Below are 27,187 nucleotides of genomic sequence, written 5' to 3'. Positions count from 1 at the left end.
AATTAGGCATGAGAAAGGATAAAAAGGATCCAAATTAGAAAGGAGGAATTTAAGCTGTCCTATTTACAGATGACATGATCATCTATACAGAAAGTACTAAAGACTCCACCAAAAAGCGTTTAAAACTAATAAATGAATTTAATAAGGTTGCAGAATACAAAATCAACATACAAAAATCAGTAGCATTTCTATATGCCAGTAGCAACACTGACTGAGAAAGAAACCAAGAGAGCATACTATTTATAATAGCTACAAAAATATGCAATACCTACAACATGAAAGATCTCTACAAAACATCTATCATCATCTATAAAACACTTATTAAAGAAAGTAAAGACGACACAAATAAATGGAAAGGTATCCTGTGTTCATGGATTGGAAGAATTAATATTGTTAAAGTGTCCACATCCACATTGCCCAAAGTGATCTTTAGGTTCAGTGCAATCAATCCCTGTCAAAATAACAATAACTTTATTCACAGAAATAGAAAAAAATCTTAAAATTCATCTGTAAGTGCAAAATACCCCAAACTCATGCAATCTTGAACAAAAAGAACATGGCTGAAAGCATCACATCACCTGACTTCAAAATATAATACTAAGCTATAATAACAAAAATGGCAAGGTATGGGCAGAAAAACAGACATCTGCATCTATAAGTGCATTGAATAAGCAATTCTGGGAAAATTGGATAGCCACAAAGAAAAGAAAAAAACTAGACCCCTATCTCTCACCATATTAAACAAAAATCAACTCTAAACAGATTGAAGACTTACAACTCTAAACAGACTGAAGACTTCTAGTAGTGCAACTACTAGATGAAAACACAGGAGAAATGCTTCCTGAAATTGGAGTGGGCAAGAATTTTAAAAATAAGGCCTCAGAAGCACATGCAACAAAAGCGAAAATAGACAAATGGGATTACATGAAACCAAAAAGCTTATGCACAGCTAAGAAAACAATGAATTGAAGAGACAAGTTACTGAATGGAAAAAAGTATTTGCAAACTATGTATCTTATAAAGGGTTAATATCCATAATATATAAGGAACTCAACTCAGTAGCAAAAAAACTAATCTGATTTTAAAATGGGCAAAAAACCTGAATAGACATTTCTCAAAGGAAGCCACACAAATGATCAACAGATATATGAAAAAATATTCACAACACTAATCATCAGGGAAATGCAAATCAAAACCACAATGAGATATCACCTCACTCTAGTAGAATGACTACTATCAGAAAAACAAAAAAATAACATGTTGGTGAAGATGTGGAGAAAAGGGAACTCTTATACAATGTTGGTGAAAATGTAAATTAGTACAATCATCATGAAAAACAGTATGAAGGTTCCTCACAAAAGCAAAAATAGAACTACCATATGATCCAGCAGTCCTATTACTGGGTATATATCCAAAAGAAATGGGATCAGTATGTTGAAGAGACATCTGCATTCCCATGTTTACTGCAACACTATTTATAATAGACAAGATATGGAATCAGCCTAAATGTTCTTCTACAGATGAATAAAGAAAATATATATATACACACAAACATACACACATATATATGTGTACATATATGTAACATATACATACATAAATACACACACAGGAATATTATTTAGCCATAAAAATGAAATCCTGACATCTGCAGCAACATGAATGATTATGTTAAGTGAAATCAGCCAGGCACAGAAAAACAAACACTGGATGATCTCATCGTATGTAGAATCTTATAAAGTTCATTTCATAGAAGAAGAAAGAATAGTGGTTATTAGAGGCAGAGGAGGGTTGGGGTTGGGTACCAGGAGACATTTGTCAATATGCACATATTTGGAAAGAATATGTTCTGGTGTTTTATCACACAGTAAGATGACTACAGAAAACAACAAAGTAGTGTATATTTCACAATAGCTAGAAGATAAGATTTTGGATGTTGTCACCACAAATAGATAATAAGCATTTAAAGCAATCGATATGGGTAATTACCCTGATTTAACCATTATACAAAGTATGCATGCATTGAGACATTACACTGTACCCCGTAAATATGTAAAATTATTATATATCAATTATAAATGAAAAACTAAAAAAAACTTTTAGAAAAAATATATGGGAAATATCTTTTCAAAGATAGAGTTAAAATATTTCTAAAAATAGGACTAAAAATACAAATCATAAAGTAAAAAACTGATAGTTCTTACTGCATTAAAAATGTCTTCTGCATTAAAACTGTCTTCTTAACGTCCATTGATGCTAGGAAGAAACTGTATCAACTAGCGAGCAAAATAACCAGCTAATATCATAATGACAGGATCAAGTTCACACATAACAATATTAACCTTAAATGTAAATGGACAAAATGATCCAATTAAAAGACAGACTGGCAAACTGGATAAAGAGTCAAGACCTATCAGTTTCCTGTATTCACAAGACCCATCTCACATGCAGAGACACACACAGGCTCAAAATAAAGGGATGGAGGAAGATCTACCAAGCAAATGGAAAACAAAAACAAAAGCAGGGTTGCAATCCTAGTCTCTGATAAAACAGACTTTAAACTATCAAAGATCAAAAGAGACAAAGAAGGCCATAATGGTAAAGGGATCAATTCATCAGGAAGAGCTAACTATCCTAAATATATATGCACCCAATACAGGAGCACCCAGATTCATAAAGCAAGTCCTTAGAGACTTACAAAGAGACTTAGACTCCCATACAATAATAATGGGAGACTTTAACACCCCACTGTCAACATTAGACAGATCAACGAGACAGAAAGTTAACAATGATATCCAGGAGTTGAACTCAACTCTGCACCAAGTGGACCTAATAGACATCTACAGAACTCTCCACCCCAAATCAACAGAATATACATTCTTCTCAGGACCACATCACACTTATTCCAAAATTGACCACATAGTTGGAAGTAAAGCATTCCTCAGCAAATGTAAAAGAACAGAAATGAAAACAAACTGTCTCTCAGACCACAGTGCAATTAAACTACAACTCAGGACTAAGAAACTCAATCAAAACCGCTCAACTACATGGAAACTGAACAACCTGCTCCTGAATGACTATTGGGTACATAACAAAATGAAGGCAGAAATAAAGATGTTCTTTGAAACCAATGAGAACAAATATACAATATACCAGAATCTCTGGGACACATTTAAAGCAGTGTGTAGAGGGAAATTTATAGCACTAAATGCCCACAAGAGAAAGCTGGAAAGATCTAAAACTGACACCCTAACATCACAATTAAAAGAACTAGAGAAGCAAGAGCAAACACATTCGAAAGCTAGCAGAAGGCAAGAAATAACTAAGATCAGAGCAGAACTGAAGAGATAGAGACACAAAAAACCCTCCAAAAAATCAATGAATCCAGGAGTTGGTTTTTTGAAAAGATCAACAAAATTGACAGACCACTAGCAAGACTAATAAAGAAGAAAAGAGAGAAGAATCAAATAGACGCAATAAAAAATGATGAAGGGGATATCACCACCGACCCCACAGAAATGCAATCTACCATCAGAGAATACTATAAACACGTCTATGCAAATAAACTAGAAAATCTAGAAGAAATGGATAATTTCCTGGACACTTACACTCTCCCAAGACTAAACCAGGAAGAAGTTGAATCCCTGAATAGACCAATAGCAGGCTCTGAAATTGAGGCAATAATTAATAGCCTACCAACCAAAACAAGTCCAGGACCAGATGGATTCACAGCCGAATTCTACCAGAGGTACAAGGAGGAGTTGGTACCATTCCTTCTGAAACTATTCCAATCAATAGAAAAAGAGGGAATCCTCCCTAACTCATTTGATGAGGCCAACATCATCCTGATACCAAAGCGTGACAGAGATACAACAAAAAAAGAGAATTTTAGATCAATATCCCTGATGAACATTGATGTAAAAATCCTCAATAAAATACTGGGAAACCAAATCCAGCAGCACATCAAAAAGCTTATCCACCATGATCAAGTGGGCTTCATCCCTGGGATGCAAGGCTCGTTCAACATACGCAAATCAATAAACGTAATCCAGCATATAAACAGAACCAAAGACAAAAACCACATGATTATCTCAATAGATGCAGAAAAGGCCTTTCACAAAATTCAACAGCCCTTCATGCTAAAAACTCTCAATAAATTCGGTATTGATGGAACATATCTCAAAATAATAAGAGCTATTTATGACAAACGCACAGCCAATATCATACTGAATGGGCAAAAACTGGAAGCATTCTCTTTGAAAACTGGCACAAGACAGGGATGCCCATTCTCACCACTCCTATTCAACATAGTGTTGGAAGTTCTGGCTAGGGCAATCAGGCAAGAGAAAGAAATCAAGGGTATTCAGTTAGGAAAAGAAGAAGTCAAATTGTCCCTCTTTGCAGATGACATGATTATATATTTAGAAAACCCCATTGTCTCAGCCCAAAATCTACTTAAGCTGATACGCAACTTCAGCAAAGTCTCAGGATACAAAATCAATGTGCAAAAATCACAAGCATTCTTATACACCAGTAACAGACAGACAGACAGTCAAATCATGAATGAACTTCCATTCACAATAGCTTCAAAGAGAATAAAATACCTAGGAATCCAACTTACAAGGGATGTAAAGGACTTCTTCAAGGAGAACTACAAACTACTGCTCAGTGAAATAAAAGACGACACAAACAAATGGAAGAACATTCCATGCTTATGGATAGGACGAATCAATATTGTGAAAATGGCCACACTGCCCAAGGTAATTTATAGATTCAATGCCATCCCCATTAAGCTACCAATGACTTTCTTCACAGAATTGGAAAAAACTGCTTTAAAGTTCATACAGAACCAAAAAAGACCCCGCATTGTCAAGACAATCCTAAGTCAAAAGAACAAAGCTGGTGGCATCATCCTATCTGACTTCAAACTATACTACAAGGCTACAGTAACCAAACCAGCATGGTACTGGTACCAAAACAGAGATATAGACCAATGGAACAGAACAGAGCCCTCAGAAATAATACCACACATCTACAGCCATCTGACCTTTGACAAACCTGACAAAAACAAGAAATGGGGAAAGGATTCCCTATTTAATAAATGGTGCTGGGAAAATTGGCTAGCCATAAGTAGAAAGCTGAAACTGGATCCTTTCCATATTCCTTATACGAAAATTAATTCAAGATGGATTAGAGACTTAAGTGTTAGACCTAAAACCATAAAATCCCTACAAGAAAACCTAGGTAATATCATTCAGGACATAGGCATGGGCAAGGACTTCACGTCTAAAACACCAAAAGCAACGGCAACAGAAGCCAAAATTGACAAATGGGATCTCATTAAACTAACGGGCTTCTGCACAGCAAAAGAAACTACCATCAGAGTGAACAGGCAACCTACAGAATGGGAGAAAATTTTTGCAATCTACTCATCTGACAAAGGGCTAATATCCATGACCTATAAAAGACTCAATCAAATTTACAAGAAAAAAACAAACAACCCCATCAAAAAGTGGGCAAAGGATATGAACAGACACTTCTCAAAAGAAGACATTCATACGGCCAACAGACACATGAAAAAACGCTCATCATCACTCGCCATCAGAGAAATGCTAATCAAAACCACAATGAGATACCATCTCACACCAGTTAGAATGGCAATCATTAAAAAATCAGGAAACAACAGGTGCAGGAGAGGATGTGGAGAAATAGGAACACTTTTACACTGTTGCTTGGACTGTAAACTAGTTCAACCATTGTGGAAAACAGTGTGGCGATTCCTCAAGGCTCTACAACTAGAAGTACCATTTGAGCCAGGCATCCCATTACTGGGTATACACCCAAAGGATTATAAGTCATGCGGCTATAAAGACACATGCACATGTATGTTTATTGCGGCACTATTCACAATAGCAAAGTCTTGGAATCAACCCAAATGTCCATCAGTGACAGACTGGATTAAGAAAATGTGGCACATATACACTGGAATGGAATACTATGCAGCCTTAACAAAGGATGAGTTCGTGTCCTTTGTAGGGACGTGGATGCAGCTGGAAACCATCATTCTCAGCAAACTATTGCAAGAACAGAAAACCAAATACCACATGTGGTATAATACTCATAGGTGGGAATTGAACAATGAGATCACTTGGACACAGGAAGGGGAACATCACACACTGGGTCCTACTGTGGGGTGCGGGGCGGGGAGGGATAGCATTAGGAAATATACCTAATGTAAATGACGAGTTAATGGGTGCAGCAAACCAACATGGCACATGTATACATATGTAACAAACCTGCACGTTGTGCACATGTACCCTAGAACTTAAAGTATAATAAAAAAAAAGTCTTCTGTAAAACTGAGCACCATAGACATTTCTAAAAAGCAAAGACACAGAGAATTTACTTGCAATGCATGTAACCAATAAATAATTATGATATAGGCTGGACATGGTGGTTCATGCCTGTGATCCCAGTACTTTGAGAAGTCGAGGCAGGAAGGTTGCTTAAGGCCAGGAATTTGAGACCAGCCTGGGCAACACAGCAAGACCCTGCCTCTACAAAAACTAAAGGAATTAGTCGTGCATAGTGTCATGTGCCTGCATCCCTATATATTCAGATCACTTGAGCCCAGGAGTTGGAGGCTGCAGTGAGCTATGATTATATCACTCCACTCCAGACTGGGTGACAGAGTGAGACGCTATTGAAGGAGAAGAAAGAAGAAAGAAGAAAAAAGAAAGAAGAAAGAAGAAGAAGAAAAAGAAGAAGAAGAACAAGAGGAGGAGGAGGAGGGAGAAAGAGAAGAAGAAGAAAGGAGAAAGGAGGAGGAGGAGAAGAAAAAAAAGAAAAATTATGATATATAAATGCACAATGAAAAATCTATACGTTTGCTAAGAAAAAGACAAACAATCCAATTAAAAATGAGTACATAACATAATCTGGCAATTCACAGAAAACTCAAATGGCTAATAAGTATAAAAAAGGATATACAGTCTTACTAGCAATCAGGGAAATGCATATTCTGATGTTTATCCAAATGGTTCATTCATGGAAAATAGGAAATTCAAAGAAGGTATAGCAATGGAATGCAGGATATTTTACATTACATTTGCAGAGTTTTTATGTATATGTATTAAGGAGATGAAGGTGAAAAGATCCATTTGTTGAGTTATGTGAAAGTCAAATAATAAAGTCTTGACTAACAATTAATAAATCACTGAATTCAAAAAATATTATACCTGTAACATCTCTCTTTTATTATTATTATTTTTGCCCTTTATTTTGTTAATTCCTATTGAAACACAGGCAAAAGATTGCTAACATGTCATTTTATACTTACCCGAAGTTGATTATAAAACTGTATGATCTTCTCTTTCTGAGATGACCAGTTTTGTAAACCCAATTGCTGAGTTGCAATACATATTACTTTCTAAAAGGAAATAAATACATAAATTTAAAATGCATTGCAAATTGAACCCTTAAATTTTTGTCTTCCAAAATCTCTCTTAACTAGGTACCAATTACTGCTCTTTAAGATAGTAGTTCTTGATTTTTTAGTTCACCAACCTCTGTCTCTGAGAATAATGAAAACTATTACTACTGTCTCCAGAAAAATACAGGGAACACAAAATTTTATGTTCACAGACACCTGATAGCAAATTCATAGATCCTCTCCCAGATTAAGAATCCATTATTTAACATTGAAAAACCAGAGGTTACCAGTGTATAACCAACTAATTATCCTACACTAAAAGAAAACATAAAAGGTTCTAGACCTTTTTGTAATTCTAATCACTATTAAGAGAGGTTTTCAATTTTGTAATGACTATTTTAGTGTTTCAATGTTAAGAATATTTTAAGACAGTAAATAAAATTTACAAGATTAAAGACATGATGTTATAAATTAAAATATTCCAAAGAGCAGCTGCAGCTTGGAAAGATACTTAATATTTTAACTAAGGTATTATAAGGGAAACCCTTCTAAAGGAGGGTTTATTTCACTGTAGATAGAATGGTAACTATGTCTACAGAAAAAAGTGGGATTTATCTTTTCTTTTGCACCGATCTCTTCCATTCCAGTTTTCATTCCTTGCATCCCTACAATGAGACAAAGCAGGTGAAGGAAATACCCAGTAGGACTGTACAATGGAGAAAAAGGCAGCTTCTATGGCAAGAACTGCAGGTAGGCAATCAGCTGGCAGAATTTTTTAAAAGATTAAATGGAATTGATCTCTTAAGTGGAATTTATGAGACTGCCCACTTCAGGCCGGAACTTATGAATCCTCTGCAGTTAATAACATAAGCCTAGACACCTACCTAATATAAGCAAGAAGTCACACAGGTATAGAATAAGAATAGCATTGTATGCACAGATCATAGGGTGGGGATAATTAAAGAGATACTCAGATAGGTTATCCCACCTGGCTAATGAGTTTCACAAATTTCTTACTTTGGAATGTTTTGAAATAAAATCATAATCCTACTATAAAAGATTCATGACTATATATGATGTTCCTTAGAATCAGCTGGATGGCAAACTATATGTAGTTCTTATTCAATGATGCGGTTTCAATAATTCTCAGTGAATCTTTTAGTTACTTGGAGATAATGACTCACTTTGGATATGTAAGAGACAGATATGTAAATAAGTCAGACAGATCACAATTACCTATTAAATGTGATTCAGATTCTTGTACCTCAAGTGAGCAAATAGTATAAAGAGCACAACTACAGAATATTTTTAAATAAGATATATTACTATGTGGGTGTGTTACACATAGCTGGTCACTGTGTAAGCCATCAAAAATACAACATTAAATAAAAAACTGAATTACTCCAAATTTAATATTAAAATCATTATAATTTTAAATTTTGATCTTTGTGACATTTCTATATTTCTATGAATCACATAATTTGGTGAGTAACAATTTATTAAACAGTTGACAGCTTGCATAGTTATTAATGTAAAAATTATACAAATGTGGGTATAATACAAATGGGGTAGCTGAATAAACTGATGTGTTTATATAGAAAACTTTTCCATAAGCTCAGACTGCCACATATACTGACCTGTAAAGCTGATGAAAAGATGAATATGTAATAAGGCTCAAAAGTAAAACCATTGATGTGCATGTGGAAATTCTTTTTTTTTTTTTTTTTTTTTTGAGACGGAGTCTTGCTCTGTCGCCCAGGCTGGAGTGCAGTGGCGCGATCTCGGCTCACTGCAAGCTCCGCCTCCCGGGTTCACGCCATTCTCCTGCCTCAGCCTCCCGAGTAGCTGGGACTACAGGCGCCCGCCACCTCGCCCGGCTAGTTTTTTGTATTTTTTAGTAGAGACGGGGTTTCACCGTGTTAGCCAGGATGGTCTTGATCTCCTGACCTCGTGATCCGCCCGTCTCGGCCTCCCAAAGTGCTGGGATTACAGGCTTGAGCCACCGCGCCCGGCCCGCATGTGGAAATTCTTGAAAAATGTTAAAACTAACACAAGAGGCACCCAAAACTTATAACTGGAGAAGAGTGGAAAGTTTGTAGGCCCTGCTAGAGGGAGATGAAAGAATGCTTATAAAAGGGAGAGAGAGCAAAACCTGCCAACTGATATTTTTATTTTCTTAAAAAAAAAACAAATGAAAATTCTCAAAATATAAATATAAATCAAAATCTTCAAAATCTTGGCACCAGTTTAAAGACAGGTATCTATTGTACTTCTGAAAATCTCACAGAGCAACAAGGAAAAAAATATCAAATTGCATTTTCATTAAAATAAAAAAAAACGAGGACATGCGTAGTGTCTCACTACCGTAACCCCAGCACTTTGGGAGGCTGAGGCAAATGGACGGCTTGAGCCCAGGAGTTCAAGACCAGCCTGAGCAACATGGCAAAACCGTGTCTCTACAAAAAATATAAAAAATTAGCTGGCATGGTGGTGGGTGCCTGTAGTCCTAGCTACTTGGGGGGCTGAGGCAGGAGGATTGCTTTAGCCTAAGAGGTCGAGGCTGCAGTGAGCTGAGATCAGGACACTGCACTCAAGTCTAGGTGACAGACTGAAACCCTGTCTCAAAAACCAACCAAACAAACAAATAAACATTAAAAAAATCAAAGGAAATCTATAAAATCCAGAACACATGTAAGTACTAAGAAAATAGCTCAGTTTTATTAGAGCTTGGATGCTGCAAACTCTTGAACCAGAAAAGTCCAACTCATTCAATCACGTGAAACAAAGAATCTCACAGTTTAAGACTCCTGTTAATTTAGAGAACTAAAAATAAAAGAGTATATATTAAAAGGGCTAATAAGAGTACCAAAACTCACAACTAGAGAATTTATAGTGATATTATGAACATAAAGGTAAAGTGAAAATTTTAAGAGCATACGAAGAGAAAAAGTAGATACACTATAAAAGAATAAATATTGAAGTGACATTGACCTTCTTCAGAGTGACCCTGGAGCAACAGGAAAATGGAATAATATTTTTAAGGAATTAGAGATTTTAATATATTAAAGGAAAATAACTTTGAAGTTAGACTTTTATAATGAATTTGCCATTCAGATATGAGGGCATATCGAAAACAGTCTTGAATATTAAAGTTCTCAGAAGGTTTGCTACACAAAAACCTACTCTGAAAACTCTCTTGGAAGAAGTACTCGAAAAGAGGAATAAATTGAACATAAGCCTATAATAGATATAAAAAGTAAGTTTGAAACAATTTCTTATTAGTTTGTTATTTTCTAAAAGAGAGAGAGCACAAGCATGAGTATGCAGAAGTCCAAGGAAAAAAGAGAGAGAAAATATTTCTATAACAACCAGAAATTATAATTCTACATAGCATTAACATAACGAGAGTGGAAGTGTGGGGAAGACCAAAGAGTGTACTAAAGTACTTATCTTGAAAGGGACAAATATAGATATGAAAACATTTTGATCATAGGGGAAAATAATGACGAATGTCAGTCTTTAGCTAAAAGAGGCATCAGCTAAAAGAGGCATGAATGTCAGTCTTCAGCTAAAAGAGAATAAACATAACAAACAAAGAAGAAAACTCGATCTACCCCATAGTGAGCAGGAAAAGAGAGAAAATACTGAAGCAAAAATAAATTCAATAATAACAGTAATGTATCTTAAGACAACAGGATATATTGTACAGAAAAAGTTAAAAATCAGTAAATACAGGACAGATAATCACAGATTTGATTATAAGAAAACAAAGGCCACCAATATATATCCTATAAGACAGACAGTTCAAACAAAGATATAAAAAGTTTGAAAAACAAAAGGATGGAAAAAGAACTTCTAAAGATAAACCTTGCATCAAAAAGTTGGATAAAATTTTAATATCTGACTGAATATATATTAAAGCAAGAAATCACCAGTGGGCCAAAGAGGGATATAGGATGCTGGTAAAAGAGAATATAGGAATACATATACAACTTACAACTTTAAAGTATATACAACAACAATTGACAGATGTGCAAAAGAAATAGCTATCTCAGTGATTTAAAATCTTAATATACCTCCTGCAGAAACAGATGGATAAATAAAGAATTAGAGACATCAAAACTCTGAAAAATACAATTAATAGGCTATATATACTTGTTTATAACTTTATAGCCCATAGGCACAGAACATATTATTTTCTAGCATAAGCACTAAAAAAAGATCATTTATTAGATAATGTAGGAAACCCTGATACATGCAAAAGGCTAAATATATAAACTGCAGGATATAGAGGAGGAGGTAATACTTCCAAACTAATTCCACAAGGCCAGTGTTACCCTGATACCTAAACCAGACAAAGACACATCAAAAAAAGAAGACTATAGGCCAATATCCCAGATGGGCATTGACATGAAAATTCTCAATGAAATACTAGCAAACCAAATTCAACAACACATTTAAAAATCATTCATTACGACCAAGTCAGATTTATCCCAGGGATACAAAAATGGTTCAACATATTACAAATCAATCAATGGGATACATCATGTCAAAAGAATGAAGGACAAAAACCATGTAATGATTTCAATCGATGCTGAAAATGCACTTGATAAAATCCAACATCCTTCTGGATAAAAACTCTCAAATAACTGTGTATAGAAGGAACATACCTCAAAACAATAAAACCACACATGACAGACCCACAGCTAGTATCACACTAAATTGGGAAAAACAGAAAGCCTTTTCTCTGAGATCTGGCACACAACAAGTGTGCCCATTTTCAGCACTGTTATTCAACATAGCATTGGAAGTCCTAGCTGGAGCAAAGCAGACAAGAGAAAGAAATAAACAGCATCCAAACCGGAAAGGAAGAAATCAAATTATCATTGTTTGCAGATGATATGACCTTATATTTGGAAAAACCTAAAGATTCTACCAAAAAACAATTGGAACTGATAAAGTCAGTAAAGTTGCAGGATACAAAAGCAACACAAATAAATAAAAAATCAGTAGCATTTCTTTTCCTTTTTCTTTTTTTTTTTTTTGAGATAGGGTCTCATTCTGTCTCCCAGGCTGGAGTGCAGTGGTGCAATCTCATCTCACTGCAACCTCTGACCCCGGGTTCAAGTGATTCTCCTGCCTCATCCTCCCCAGTAGCTGGGATTACAGGCATGTGCCACCATGCCCCACTAATTTTTTGTATTTTTAGTATAGATAAGGTTTCACCATGTTGACCAGGCTTGTCTCAAACTCCTGACCTCAAGTGATCCATTAGGCTCGGCCTCCCAAAGTGCTGGGATTACAGGCATGAGCCACTGCACCTGGCCAATCAGTAGCATTTTATATGCAAACAGAGAATAACCTGAAAAAGAAATAAAAGTAATCCCATTTATAGTAGCTACACATAAAATTAAATACCTAGGAATTAACTCAAGAAGTGAAACATCTCTATAACGAAAACTATAAAACAGTGAAATTGAAGAAGACAACAAAAAATGGAAAGATATTCCATGTTCATGGATTGCAAGAATCAATATTGTTAAAATGTTCATACTACCCAAAACAATCTACAGATTCAATGCAGTGCTATCAAAATACCAATGACATTCTTCACAGAAATAGAAAAAACAATTCTAAAATTTACATGGAATCACAAACAACCCAGAATAGCCAAAGCTATCCTGAACAAAAAGAACAAACTGGAGGAATCACATTACCTGACTTCAAATTATACCTCAGAGCTATAGCAGCCCAAATAGCATGGTCTTGGCAGAGAAAGAGACACACAGACCAATGGAAAAGACCAGAAAATAGACACAAAGACCAATATCCACATAGACCAATGGAACAAAACAGAAAACCCAGGAACAAATACACACACCTGTGGTGAACTCATTTTCAACAAAGGTGTCAGGAACGTACTTCAATAAATGGTGCTGGGAAAACTGGATATCCATATGCAGAAGAATGAAACTGGATCCCTATCCCTTGTCATATATAAAAATCAAATAAAAATGGATTAAAGTCTTAAATCTAAGACCTCAAATTATGAAACTATTAACAAGAAAACATTGGGGAAAATGTCTAGGACATTGGTCTGGGCAAAAATTTATTGAGTAATACCCCACAAGCACAGGCAACCAAAGCAAAAATGGGTAAATGGAAACACATCAAGTTAAAAAGCTTCTGCACAGCAAAGGATGCAATCAACAAAGTGAAGAGACAACCCACAGAATGGGAGAAAATATTTACAAACTACCGATCTGACATGGAATTGGTAACCAGAATATATAAGGAGCTCAAACAACTCTATAGGAGCAAATCTAATAATCCAATAAAAAGTGGATAAAAGATTTGAATAGACATTCCTCAAAAGAAGACAGAAGACTTAGAAATAGCAAATGGGTAATGAAAAGATGCTCAAAATTATTGATCATCAGAGAAATACAAATCAAACTACAATGAGATATCCTCTCACCCCAGTTAAGACGGCTTATATCCAAAAGAGAGGCAATAACAAATGCTGGTGAGGACGTGGAGAAAAGGGAACCCTCATACATTGTGGTTGGAAATGTAAATTAATACAACCACTATGGAGAACAGTTTGGAGGTTGGTCAAAAAAACTTAAAATAAGGCTACCATATTATCCAGCAATCCCACTGCTGGGTATATACCCCAAAGAAAGAAAATCAGATATCGAAGACATATCTGCATTCCATGTTTTTTGCAGTACTGTTCACAATAGCCAAGATTTGGGGGCAACCTAAGTGTTCATCAACAAATGACTGGATAAAGAAAATGTGGTACTTACACACAAAAACACTATTCACCCACACAAAACAATGAGATCCTGTCATTTGCAACAACATGGATGGAATTGGTCATTATGTTAAGTGAAATAAGCCAGGCACAGAAAGACAAACATTGCATGTTCTCACTTACCTGTGCAACTTAAAAATAAAAACAAACTTATGGAGATACAGAGTAGAAGGATGGTTACCAGAGGCTGGGCAGGGTAGTGGGGAAGTGGGAGGAAAGTGGGGATGGTTAATGTGCACAAAAAAAAAAATAGAATGAATAAGACCTAGTATTTGATATCACAACAGGATGAATATGAGTATGAAAAATGACTATGAAATTCCTACATATCTGAACTTATGGTATATATAACTAAAGCAGCACTTAGAGGGAATTTGAAAATCTTACAAGCTTATATTAGTAAAAAGAAGAAGAAAACAAATGAATTAGACTTCTTACTAAAAAAGCTGGAAACAGAATAAAAACACAAAACCCAGAAGAATAAGGATATTTTAAAAGTTTAACACAGATACCAAAGAATTTGGAAACAGAAAAAAGATATATTAAATGAATAGAAAGAAGGCTAGTTTTTTGAGAAAAAATAATATATCAGATAAACTGTTAGATGATGTAATCAAGGAAGGAAACACAAATTAGGAAAATAAGAAATGATTGAGCAAATAATCTCAGAAACATGAAACTGAAAGAATCTTAAGATAGTGGTTTGTTCAACTCTATATTCATATTTTAAAACTTGAATGAAACGGGAGTATCTGTCTTATTTAACAAAATTGATACTAGAAGAGACATAAATTTTGAATTCATAAATTTTAGATTTAATTTTACAGATTAGAACCATGAAAGAGCTTTCCTCTCATAACTCCTGGTCCAGATGGTTTTCAAGGCAGTCTTTCAAACTTTCCTACATCACCTAATGAATGGTCTTTCTGTGTGTGTAAGTTTCTCATGTGTGCTCAGAAATAATATGAATTCTGTGCTTGTTGTGTATAAAGTTACGTACATGCCCTATTAGTTAAATTTAAAGAACAAATAATTATGAAGTGGTTTGTTTTCTAAATAAATTTTAAAAATATTTTTTTGAAGACAGGTTGGGTTTCAGGGAAAGGAATCAACATGTTTAATGGCCTGAGACCTGATAAAATCCTGGAAAAGTTAGAGAACAGAAGCTCAAGGTAGAAAGAACAGGGAAGAAAGGAAGAGATGGAGGAAGGAAGAACAGGATATACTGAAAAGACAACCTGGTCCAGCAGATTGTGAAGGGCATTATATGCCAAAATACTTAATTTCAATTTTGTACTGCAGGCAACATTAATCCAACAGTTGCTTTGCTAACGTGATCAAATGTATATTTTAGGAAAACAACTCTGGTGGCCATATGGGAAAATATTGGAATGCAGGGTGTGGCAGGAAGCTATGTAAAAATATTAACAAGAGACATTGAGTTCTTACCTAAACTAAGGCAATGACTGTGAGGCTATAGACATAAAAGAAACAACAAAGGTCTTTATCATTATAATATGTAATTTTAATAATTACAAAATATTTACAATTTAAGTTTTTTCATAACGCTGATCTAATTTGATTCTCTAGGCACCCTTTCAAAGTGGGAAGAACAGAAACTATTATCCTTATTTCAAAAGATGAAAAAATTGAGAAACAAAATATATAATGATCATCCTTGCCTAAAGGTACACAGTTCATTCTTATTTCCATTAGGACATAATATACTGAAAGCTCTTTTTTTCCCCAAGGGGCACTATATATCTCCAAGTGTTTTTATCCCCTCAATTACCACATGAATACGTAATTTAGGAAGAACTGTAATATTTTTAATCCACATCTAGTTTCGTAATTGATATTCCACATCCAAATAAGCGGTGATGATTTTCAAAGGTCTTTTTACCTCCAAGGCAAGTTGATTTACTTTTAAAACTGTCACTTCTGGAAAAATATCTCCTATAATATTTTCAAAAAGTGGGACATCTTCAGGAGGACATTTTGGCAAACTAGCTTCTCTTATAGCCTCGATAACAATCAAGGTTTCATCTGCTTCAGAAAGATTGTCACTGGTATCACTTTAATGGCAGAAGAAAACAAACATAGAGAACAAATTAGCGAGTCTGCTTTGCAGACATTAAAGACCACTAACATTCTTTTTTAGGGGTGGCTATTCCAACGTCCTTCCCTCCTCTCTCTCACTGGATAGCAGCCATATGGTTTGGGTGGAATTAATAAGATCCCCAGCTCCAGAAATAGGCTCTGACTGGTCTAGAACAATAAGAGCAACACCAATCCCCAGACACCGAATCAGGGAAAGTTACTGTATCAGTAAGGGTTTTTAGTTGCAAATAACAGAAATGAATTTAGGCTAATGTAAAATAAAAAAATAATACACTGATTTATTTAAAAATCTCTAGGAGGGCCAGAACTAGGCTTGCAAGCTATCCAGCTGAGAACAATGGCCAAAATCATCTACGGAACTGGTCTTATGAAAACATGTCTGTCATCATCAATGGATCCCGATAGCAGTGACTGTCATACCAATACATGACTGATGCTGGCACTAGAACTGTTCACTGCCTCTGCTATTTCTGGTAAATGGCTATAGCTACTGCCACTGCTGTCACCCTCAGCAGAATGGTCTCTGTGTGTATCCATTTCTTTTTTCACTAGCTTCAGGTTCAGATTCTAATGCAGCTGTGTCTGACTTGCCAAGGTTGTATGTCAAAGCCACAGTTACAAGAGAGTTTGGAAAATCAAGTAGATGGCATAACAAATATTCACTAAAGTAACATAACCTCAGCTCTAGTCAATCAGTCTATCGCAGTCACTTGGACACAGTGACTCAAGGGTAGACAAGTGACGAGTCCACTCAGAGTAAAATTCAGGCCTTTAGTTCAGTAATATGGACAGCCCCAGTTATTATTAGAAGGTATCATGCCACCAAAAACGAAGCCAGCCTGAAAGCAAGCCAGTGTATGGAGGACTGCAGTACTGAGAATATCTCAGACAAATTAAACTGAAACCTTAGTCAAAGTGATCATACCCTGCTCCATCTCTGGATTTTCTGATTGGATAAAAACAACAGTTCCCTCTACTATTTAAGCCAAATTGAGTTTTCTGTTAATCATAACAAAAGCTTACTAAGTTATACTACATATGTTACTCTATAATAACAATATTTCACATACTAAACACTTCAGCATATATTGTATAAACATGTAATCAGAAGAAAAATAACTATACATGCTATGATACCATATTAGAGATAGAAAGGAAGAGATAGAAACCGTTCCCTACAAAGGTGTCCAAACGTTTATCATTTCTTTGTGAGAACATTCAAAATCTTCTTTTCAGGTTATTTTGAAATATATAATACTGTTAACTACATATAGTCACCTTACACTGCAATAGAACTGAAAACATTCCTCCTATCTGTAATTTTGTACTCATTGTATTCCTATAACCACTCCATTATTACAATGGGAGAGTTATACTGGGTTGGAATTGACTTTAGTCATTTACATTTCCCTGAGAATACCTTGTTGAGTCTTCTGAATGTATTTTGGCAAAGAGAGGGCAAGAGTCCACTTGAAGTCAAAGGGAGGGGGCCACATCAGAATGGAAAAGGGTTCCAGACTTTATTGCTGGGGTCCTAGGGAATGACAGTGGCCTTTTAATATTTGTTTTCAAGACAGATCTTGCTTTATCTTAAAGGAAAATGAAAAAAATCAGGGAAGACCAATATGTCTGGTAGTAGGGCAAGTGTTAAATATACATATGGAGAGAAAATAGCTTAAATAAAATGTTATAATATTGTTACAATATGCTGTTACTGGACAAAGGTAGCACCTCATTAAAATATTACAAAAAAGAGTAATTTTGGAAACGGCATGTGAAATTACCAAAGAGTCTATCTGTCATAGCTTAAGAATAAATAATGAAAGCTTTAGATTAATGTCAACATCTAACTAAAATTTAAGAATAAGATACCTAATGTAACTTTGTTGCACCCATTATGATTGTCTTCATGATACCACTTTTTTGGAATTAGTTGAGACCCACTTTGTGGCCCAACATTGTGGTAAGGACCATAAATCTTTTAAGTGGATACTTGAAGAGATGTTAATTCTCTAGATGTTGCCAAGAAAATCTTTCCTACCACAAGGGTCTTGGACTTAAGCTGTTGTAAAATTAGTTTGTTTTCTAAACAAAAAGATTTGGAAAATTATTTTAAAGGAAAGAGGGAGAAAACTGCTTCTTTCCCTTAAAAGAAAAAAAATGCCCCCTACAAAGGCACATTAACTTTTTAATCCCCAGAATCTGAATATTATTTAATATGGCAAAAGAGGTGATTGAGAATTTTAAGAGGAGCTTATCCTAGAGTATCCAGATGTAAATAAAATCACACGTATCCTAACAAGAGACAAAGAGATGCAGGGACACACAGAGGAGTGGGTGATGTGACGATGTGTTTACCTTTGAGTCACTGTGTCCAAGTAACTGCCATACACTGATTGACTAGAGCTAAGGTTATGTAACTTTAGTGACTATTTAAAACGTTAGGTTTCCTGTAATTTGAAGGAACAATAACAGATTAGAGTGCTGTGGTCATAAGCCAGGAAATGCAGGCAACCACCAGAAGCTGGAAGAGGCAAGAAATGGAATCTGCCCAAGAGTCTCTGGAGAGAAAGCAGCCCTACCCACAACCTGGATGTCAGACTTCTGGCCGCAGGTCTTGTGAGGAAATACTTTTCTGTTATTTTAAGACACAACTTTGTCATAATTTTATAAGGCAGCCCAAGGATATTAATACACTGCTTTCTGTTTTAATTTAAATACCCTGAAAGTATATTTGAGAATTAACATTAAGTTCTTCCAACATGATCTAGAAAGAAAAAGTAGAAATAAAAGGGAGGGATGAATTACTATGCTAGGGAAATGAGACAAATTTGTAGTATTCTTGGGTGGCTAAGAAATATGGTCAGAGGCCTTAGGAAGAATAGGGTGGGACAGAAGGAAAGGAAGGGACAGGGAAGGGAAGAGGAAACAGGTAAGAACAATACTTATTATTTTGGTGTCAAGAAGGGTGAAGAAACTTTCAAAAAGTAAAATTGTCTAATATTATTTTTTTGGTTGTTCACTGTGCTTTACTCTGATAACAAAAAATTCATCAACCTTCTTAAAATATAGTCATCTTCATACAATCACATGGCTTCTGTGGTGCTTTAAAGGAATCAAAGAAATGGAGCTGTCACATTTAGGGCAGCACAGACTAGAGAGAAGGGAGCTGCTTTCAGTGGCAGGAGACAGTTTCCTGTATACTGGAAATGGAAACTCTAATTGAAGGGTGCCCATGAGAACTTTAGATTTCCTGTCATTTGAAGACAATCAAGTGCTTTGAATGGAGAGCAGTACTACTTTCACTGGAATACTTATGTAAAGAACTAGGTGACTATAGGACTATAAAATCCAGAGGACTTGAGGACATCAGGGAGCTATACTTGAGTTTCATATATGAGTGCTATTTATCTTTATTAAAAAATCATAAAACATTTAACAACAGACACCTATTTACATGCCATCAATATTATACAGGCCATTTTGCAGTATATGCCTCAGTTCTTTTATTTTTAAGAAATAAATTATTACAGCTTTATCCCCTATCCTTTGCTCTCTTTTTTTTATTGTATGTGTATGTATCTGTAAGCAATCCATATTATTATGTTTTAAAAGGGAAATAGTTAACATGTTGATATATCCTTTTGCAACATATTTATCTTTTTATTTCATTTTAAATAGGCAGTACAAGAATATAGCCCCAATCATACCAATATGAAAAGGTATATCTTGTCCCTTTCTACCCAGAAAGGAAAAAGCATGTCCGCTTCCCTATAGTTTCACCAAGGTTTTGCCCAACTTTGTATTTTTGCCCATCTGTTAAGGGAATAACAGAATTTCGGTGTCATTTTAATTTGCATTCTTTCATTATGAGTGGGGTTGAGTGTACTTTCATATACTTAAGACACTTTTATATTTCTTTTTCTAAGAACTATCTATTGATGTCCTTTGCCCATTTTCCTATTGATTTTTTCCCCAAATGTTTAGAAAATCTTCATATATTAAGAGGATAAGCTATGTGTAATATGAGTTACAATTTTTTCACTAGTTTATCAATTGTCTTTTGACTTCAAAAAACGTACTTTTGACCATTTATAAATCTTTTCTGTTGTGGATTCTAGATTTAGAGTCTTAGTTTTAAAGATCTTCCATACTCCAAGAACAAAGGACATTTGTTTCTTCAAATACATTTAAATTTTTTACATTTAAATTATTTTATCCTTTTAGAGTTTATCCTAGTAAATGATGTGGACAATGGTTCCAACTTGATCTTTATCCTGATGGCTGTTTAGTTTTCCCAAAAGCATTCATTAAAAAGTCTATTCTTCCCCATGGATTTATGATATAATAAATGCCCAAAGCATAATAGTTCTATTTTTGGACCTTCTATACTGTTCCAATGGTTTGCTTTTCTACTCATGAGCCAGTACCACAGTGTTTTAATTATTGAAGCTTTGTTATATGTCTTAATACATAAAGGGATATCTCCTTTAAGATGTTATGATTTTATTAATGTGGTATATTATTTCATTTAAATACATATTCATTTTTTTCAATCCTGTTTTAAAGTTTTCCTCATTTGGGTTTTACACATTTGTCACATAGGTATATTCATATAGGCTTTACATTTCTCATTGAGTTATTGTTCTTCTAAATGAGGTCTTTTGTTCTAGTGTATCTTTTATTATGTAAAACACTTTTTTTTTTTTTAAAGAATAGGCTCTCTATTGGGAAAAAGTACTCTGATTTTGTGCATTTTTTCTTACTCTTCCTTCATATTCTTAAATAATCTCTGCCTTACTTTACTATGACAGTCTAGGGGGCTCCTTGTTTTAACTTGGCATCATCACCTGTAATTCTACAAATTATTTTCCCAGCAATATATAACTGCCCTTTGACCTAACAATTCAAAATTCAACTGACCATTTAAACTCCCGTTTCTTCGTTCCAGCCATTATTAAAACTATCTTCAGAGATCTCAAGCCAAAATTATAATGATCCTATCAAACATTAAAATATTTGAATTATTAAAGTTTCTAAAGAAAAAATGTGAAAACAAATGCATACAGTATATAGGTAAATTACAGGTAATCTATGCTATGCAGGGAAACAGTGATATGAATCCAAAAAACCCTTGGTTATACTGCTAATGCTCTCATTTATCTCCCAGAGTGATGCTCCTAAAGTCTCACTCTTAAAGACTAACAAATAGTAAAGGTGTTAAGAAATATCAGTATCTGAATTAAGTTTTCTTTGAACTAGAATGAGATAAATTGAAAGAAAATTAAAAGAGGAGGACTTTTGGAGAAAATGTGGTTAGCTGTCCAAACCATTTTGCATTAGCAACAAATACTCTGGCATATGCTAGAACAATAATTGTCAAAGTGTAGAACCTAGATCAGCAGCATCAGTAACAGTTTAGAACTTGTCTGAAATACAAATTCTTGAACCCCACACCAGATGTACACAATTAGAAACTCAGGAGTAAGGCCCAGCATTTTGTGTTTTAACAAATCCTCCAAATGATTCTGGTATAGAATAAAGTTTGAGAATAATTGCTCTAGATATTAACTTCCTTGTATGGAAAAAAATAGTCCGTAATTTAAAAATAACAAATGCTCAATTACTCTTTCCGGATCTTGGAGGAAAGACTTAGAATCTTGAATGATTTTACAGTTTGCCTTATATGAAGCTCATACATGGACTTTACATGTTGATGGAAATTCTAGTTCCATTATTTTGATGTGTTGATAGGAATTCTAGCTCCCTTCTTTGGTATAGTCCCAGGTCATCCCTGGACCAATACCAGAAAAGTATTACTTAAAGTTATTTTTATATAATCACCTTTAAATATTTTGAGAAAAGTAGCTATTTACCTGTTGTGAGAGCTGTTTGCATGCTAATTCATAAAGGTTAGTTAACTTTTCAGAGAGTGACTTTGCAGATTTGAAACCAAATGAAAACAATATTATTTCAGCAATCATTTGATAATGGGGCACCATCATTGCCACTGGGCGAAACAGAGATTTTAAGTTATCTGGGAGCTCTACTCCACCTTTGTATCTGAAGAGGAAAAGAAAAACAAACAATAAAAACACCACTTTTCAATTTTTCAAATAAGGAATCACATACTTTTCCCCAAAATAATCATATTGGTGTTCTATGTGACCTTTATCTGAAAATTAGTTTATAAGATAGTTTTTATTGTAACCTTTCATCTTACAGAGCTTCTTGGTTTATCATATTTTCTTCCTGTTCCTCCTCCCACAATTTACCTCATATTAGTTCCCTCTGATTCTCTGGACTATTACAGCATTCAATCAGATATTTACTGAATCTGCCCAACCTCCACTCCCTGCAACCACTATTGTCTTATTCCTCCTGCCACTCTCATCAGTTTTTCTGCCTGTGTCTTCTTTGTGAAAAACTGCTGACCCTTTTTCCTTTCTCTCTGGGTATTCATGAAGTAAAAATATGTCTTCATCAGTAGCTTAATGAATGTGAGATTATCCTTATCCATATGAACAGGTGCAGAGTACAGCTGTTCATAAATGGTGTGGGGAATGGAAGTGTTCAGAGGATGATGGAGGCAGATGCAGGGACAGATGCAAATGTCAAGCAACTCCATCTGTAGATAAGATTTAAGAAAATGATTTTTGTCTGTGTCTGTTCCCACTATATTCAATGATACTCACCTGGGATTCATGGTGATAAATACTGCACAAGACATATTGATACGAATTTCTTTTCCTTCCAGTACAAATCTAAAAGACATTATAGTATTCATCACTAGCACTGTTTTCTCTAGTCCAAAGTATGCTTTTTTAAAATTAATTTATTATTATTATTCTACTTTAAGTTCTAGGGTACATGTGCATAACGTGCAGGTTTGTTACATATGTATACTTGTGCCATGTTGCTGTGCTGCACCCATCAACTCGTCAGCACCCATCAACTCGTCATTTACATCAGGTATAACTCCCAATGCAATCCCTCCCGCCTTCCCCCTCCCCATGATAGGCCCCGGTGTGTGATGTTCCCCTTCTCGAGTCCAAGTGATCTCATTGTTCAGTTCCCACCTATGAGTGAGAACATGCAGTGTATGTTTTCTGTTCTTGTGATAGTTTGCTAAAAATGATGGTTTCCAGCTGCATCCATGTCCCTACAAAGGACACAAACTCATCCTTTTTTATGGCTGCATAGTATTCCATGGTGTATATGTGCCACATTTTCTTAATCCAGTCTGTCACTGATGGACATCTGGGTTGATTCCAAGTCTTTGCTATTGTGAATAGTGCCGCAATAAACATACGTGTGCATGTGTCTTTAGAGCAGCATGATTTATAATCCTTTGGGTATATCCCCAGTAATGGGATGGCTGGGTCATATGGTACATCTAGTTCTAGATCCTTGAGGAATTGCCATACTGTTTTCCATAATGGTTGACCTAGTTTACAATCCCACCAACAGTGTAAAAGTGTTCCTATTCCTCCACATCCTCTTTAGCACCTGTTGTTTCCTGACTTTTTAATGATCGCCATTCTAACTGGTGTGAGATGGTATCTCATTGTGGTTTTGATTTGCATTTCCCTGATGGCCAGTGATGATGAGCATTTTTTTATGTCTGTTGGCTGTATTAATGTCTTCTTTTGAGAAATGTCTGTTCATATCCTTTGCCCACTTTTTGATGGGGTTGTTTGTTTTTTTCTTGTAAATTTGTTTGAGTTCTTTGTAGGTTCTGGATATTAGCCCTTTGTCAGATGAGTAGATTGCAAAAATTTTCTCCCATTCTGTAGGTTGCCTGTTCACTCTGATGGTAGTTTCTTTTGCTGTGCAGAAGCTCTTTAGTTTAATTAGATCCCATTTGTCAATTTTGGCTTTTGTGGCCATTGCTTTTGGTGTTTTAGACATGAAGTCTTTGCCCATGCCTATGTCCTGAATGGTACTACCTAGGTTTTCTTCTAGGATTTTTATGGTATTAGATCTAACATTTAAGTCTCTAATCCATCTTGAATTAATTTTCGTATAAGGAGTAAGGAAAGGATCCAGTTTCAGCTTTCTACTTATGGCTAGCCAATTTTCCCGGCACCATTTATTAAATAGGGAATCCTTTCCCCATTTCTTGTTTATCTCAGGTTTGTCAAAGATCAGATGGCTGTAGATGTGTGGTATTATTTCTGAGGACTGTGTTCTGTTCCATTGGTCTATATCTCTGTTTTGGTACCAGTACCATGCTGTTTTGGTTACTGTAGCCTTGTAGTATAGTTTGAAGTCAGGTAGCGTGATGCCTCCAGCTTTGTTCTTTTGACTTAGGATTGTCTTTTAGATGCGGGCTCTTTTTTGGTTCCATATGAACTTTAAAGCAGTTTTTTCCAATTCTGTGAAGAAACTCGTTGGTAGCTTGATGGGGATGGCATTGAATCTATAAATAACCTCGGGCAGTATGGCCATTTTCACGATATTGATTCTTCCCATCCATGAGCATGGTATGTTCTTCCATTTGTTTGTGTCCCATAGTTCTCCTTGAAGAGGTCCTTTACATCCCCTGTAAGTTGGATTCCTAGGTATTTTATTCTCTTTGAAGCAATTGTGAATGGAAGTTCATTTATGATTTGGCTCTCTGTTTGTCTGTTATTGGTGTAGACGAATGCTTGTGATTTTTGCACATTAATTTTGTATCCTGAGACTTCGCTGAAGTTGCTTATCAGCTTAAGGAGATTTTGGGCTGAGACGATGGGGTTTTCTAAATATACAATCATGTCATCTGCAAACAGGGACAATTTGACTTCTTCTTTTCCTAACTGAATACTCTTGATTTCTTTCTCTTGCCTGATGGCCCTAGCCAGAACTTCCAACACTATGTTGAATAGGAGTGGTGAGAGAGGGCATCCCAGTCCTGTGCCAGTTTTCAAAGGGAATTTTTCCAGTTTTTGCCCATTCAGTATGATATTGGCTGTGGGTTTGTCATAAATAGCTCTTACGATTTTGAGGTACATTCCAACAATACCGAATTTATTGAGAGTTTTTAGCATGAAGGGCTGTTGAATTTTGTCAAAAGCCTTTTCTGCATCTATTGAGATAACCATGTGGTTCTTGTCTTTGGTTCTGTTTATATGCTGGATTATGTTTATTGATTTGTGTATGTTGAAGCAGCCTTGCATCCCAGGGATGAAGCCCAGTTGATCATGGTGGATAAGCTTTTTGATGTGCTGCTGAATCCGGTTTGCCAGTATTTTATTGAGGATTTTTGCATCGATGTTCATCAGGGATATTGGTCTAAAATTCTCTTTTTTTGTTGTGTCTCTGCCAGGCTTTGGTATCAGAATGATGTTGGCCTCATAAAATGAGTTAGGGAGGATTCCCTCTTTTTCTATTGATTGGAATAGTTTCAGAAGGAATGGTACCAGCTCCTCCTTGTACCTCTGGTAGAATTCAGCTGTGAATCCATCTGGTCCTGGACTTTTTTTGGTTGGTAGGCTATTAATTATTGCCTCAATTTCAGAGCCTGCTATTGGTTTATTCAGGGATTCAACTTCTTCCTGGTTTAGTCTTGGAAGAGTGTAAGTGTCCAGGAAATTATCCATTTATTCTAGATTTTCTAGTTTATTTGCGTAGAGGTGTTTATAGTATTCTCTGATGGTAGTTCGTATTTCTGTGGGGTCGGTGGTGATATCCCCTTCATCATTTTTTATTGCGTCTATTTGATTCTTCTCTCTTTTCTTCTATATTGGTCTTGCTAGCAGTCTGTCAATTTTGTTGATATTTTCAAAAAATCAGCTCCTGGATTCATTGATTTTTTGGAGGGTTTTTTGTGTCTCTATCTCCTTCAGTTCTCCTCTGATCTTAGTTATTTCTTGCCTTCTGCTAGCTTTCGAATGTGTTTGCTCTTGCGTCTCTAGTTCTTTTAATTGTGATGTTAGAGTGTCAGTTTTAGATCTTTCCTGCTTTCTCTTGTGGGCATTTAGTGCTATAAATTTCCCTCTGCACACTGCTTTAAATGTGTCCCAGAGATTCTGGTATGTTGTATCTTTGTTCTCATTGGTTTCAAAGAACATCTTTATTTCTGCCTTCATTTCGTTATGTACCCAGTAGTCATTCAGGAGCAGGTTGTTCAGTTTCCATGTAGTTGAGAGGTTTTGATTGAGTTTCTTAGTCCTGAGTTCTAGTTTGATTGCACTGTGGTCTGAGAGACAGTTTGTTATAATTTCTGTTCTTGTATATTTGCTGAGGAGTGCTTTACTTCCAATTATGTGGTCAATTTTGGAATAAGTGCGATGTGGTGCTGAGAAGAATGTATATTCTGTTGATTTGGGGTGGAGAGTTCTATAGATGTCTATTAGGTCTGCTTGCTGCAGAGATGAGTTCAATTCCTGGATATCCTTGTTAACTTTCTGTCTCGTTGATCTGTCTAATGTTGACAGTGGAGTGTTGAAGTCTCCCATTATTATTGTATGGGAGTCTAAGTCTCTTTGTAAGTCTCTAAGGACTTGCTTTATGAATCTGGGTGCTCCTGTATTGGGGGCATATATATTTAGGATAGTTAGCTCTTCCTGTTGAATTGATCCCTTTACCATTATTTAATGGCCTTCTTTGTCTCTTTTGATCTTTGATGGTTTAAAGTCTATTTTATCAGAGACTAGTATTGCAACCCCTGCTTTTTTTTGTTCTCCATTTGCTTGGTAAATCTTCGTCCATCCCTTTATTTTGAGCCTATGTTTGTCTCTGCGTGTGAGATGGGTCTCCTGAATACAGCAGACTGATGGGTCTTGACTCTTGATCCAGTTTGCCAGTCTGTGTCTTTTAATTGGAGCATT

At 35.5% G+C, this 27,187-nt stretch overlaps 1 protein-coding gene across 2 annotated transcripts in view; it reads right to left on the bottom strand.

Annotated features, from left to right (window-relative positions):
• DNAH14 (dynein axonemal heavy chain 14) overlaps positions 1–27,187 on the bottom strand; it is a 497,862-nt gene that overhangs the window by 272,730 nt on the left and 197,945 nt on the right. Inside the window, exons 30-34 of one of the 2 annotated variants that reach the window (XM_077938651.1) lie at positions 23,069–23,137; positions 22,250–22,436; positions 21,297–21,373; positions 16,156–16,318; positions 7,340–7,429 (exon numbers count right to left, since the gene is read on the bottom strand). In XM_077938651.1, coding sequence (XP_077794777.1) covers positions 7,340–7,429; positions 16,156–16,318; positions 21,297–21,373; positions 22,250–22,436; positions 23,069–23,137 — 586 coding nt within the window. Of the gene's footprint in view, positions 1–7,339; positions 7,430–16,155; positions 16,328–21,296; positions 21,374–22,249; positions 22,437–23,068; positions 23,138–27,187 lie in introns of both variants that reach the window. The other variant, XM_077938650.1, reaches the window with a different exon arrangement.

Source organism: Macaca mulatta, chromosome 1 (genome assembly GCF_049350105.2).
Source record: "Macaca mulatta isolate MMU2019108-1 chromosome 1, T2T-MMU8v2.0, whole genome shotgun sequence".
Taxonomy (NCBI): Eukaryota; Metazoa; Chordata; class Mammalia; order Primates; family Cercopithecidae; genus Macaca; species Macaca mulatta.
This window is presented reverse-complemented; position numbering and strand designations above follow the sequence as displayed.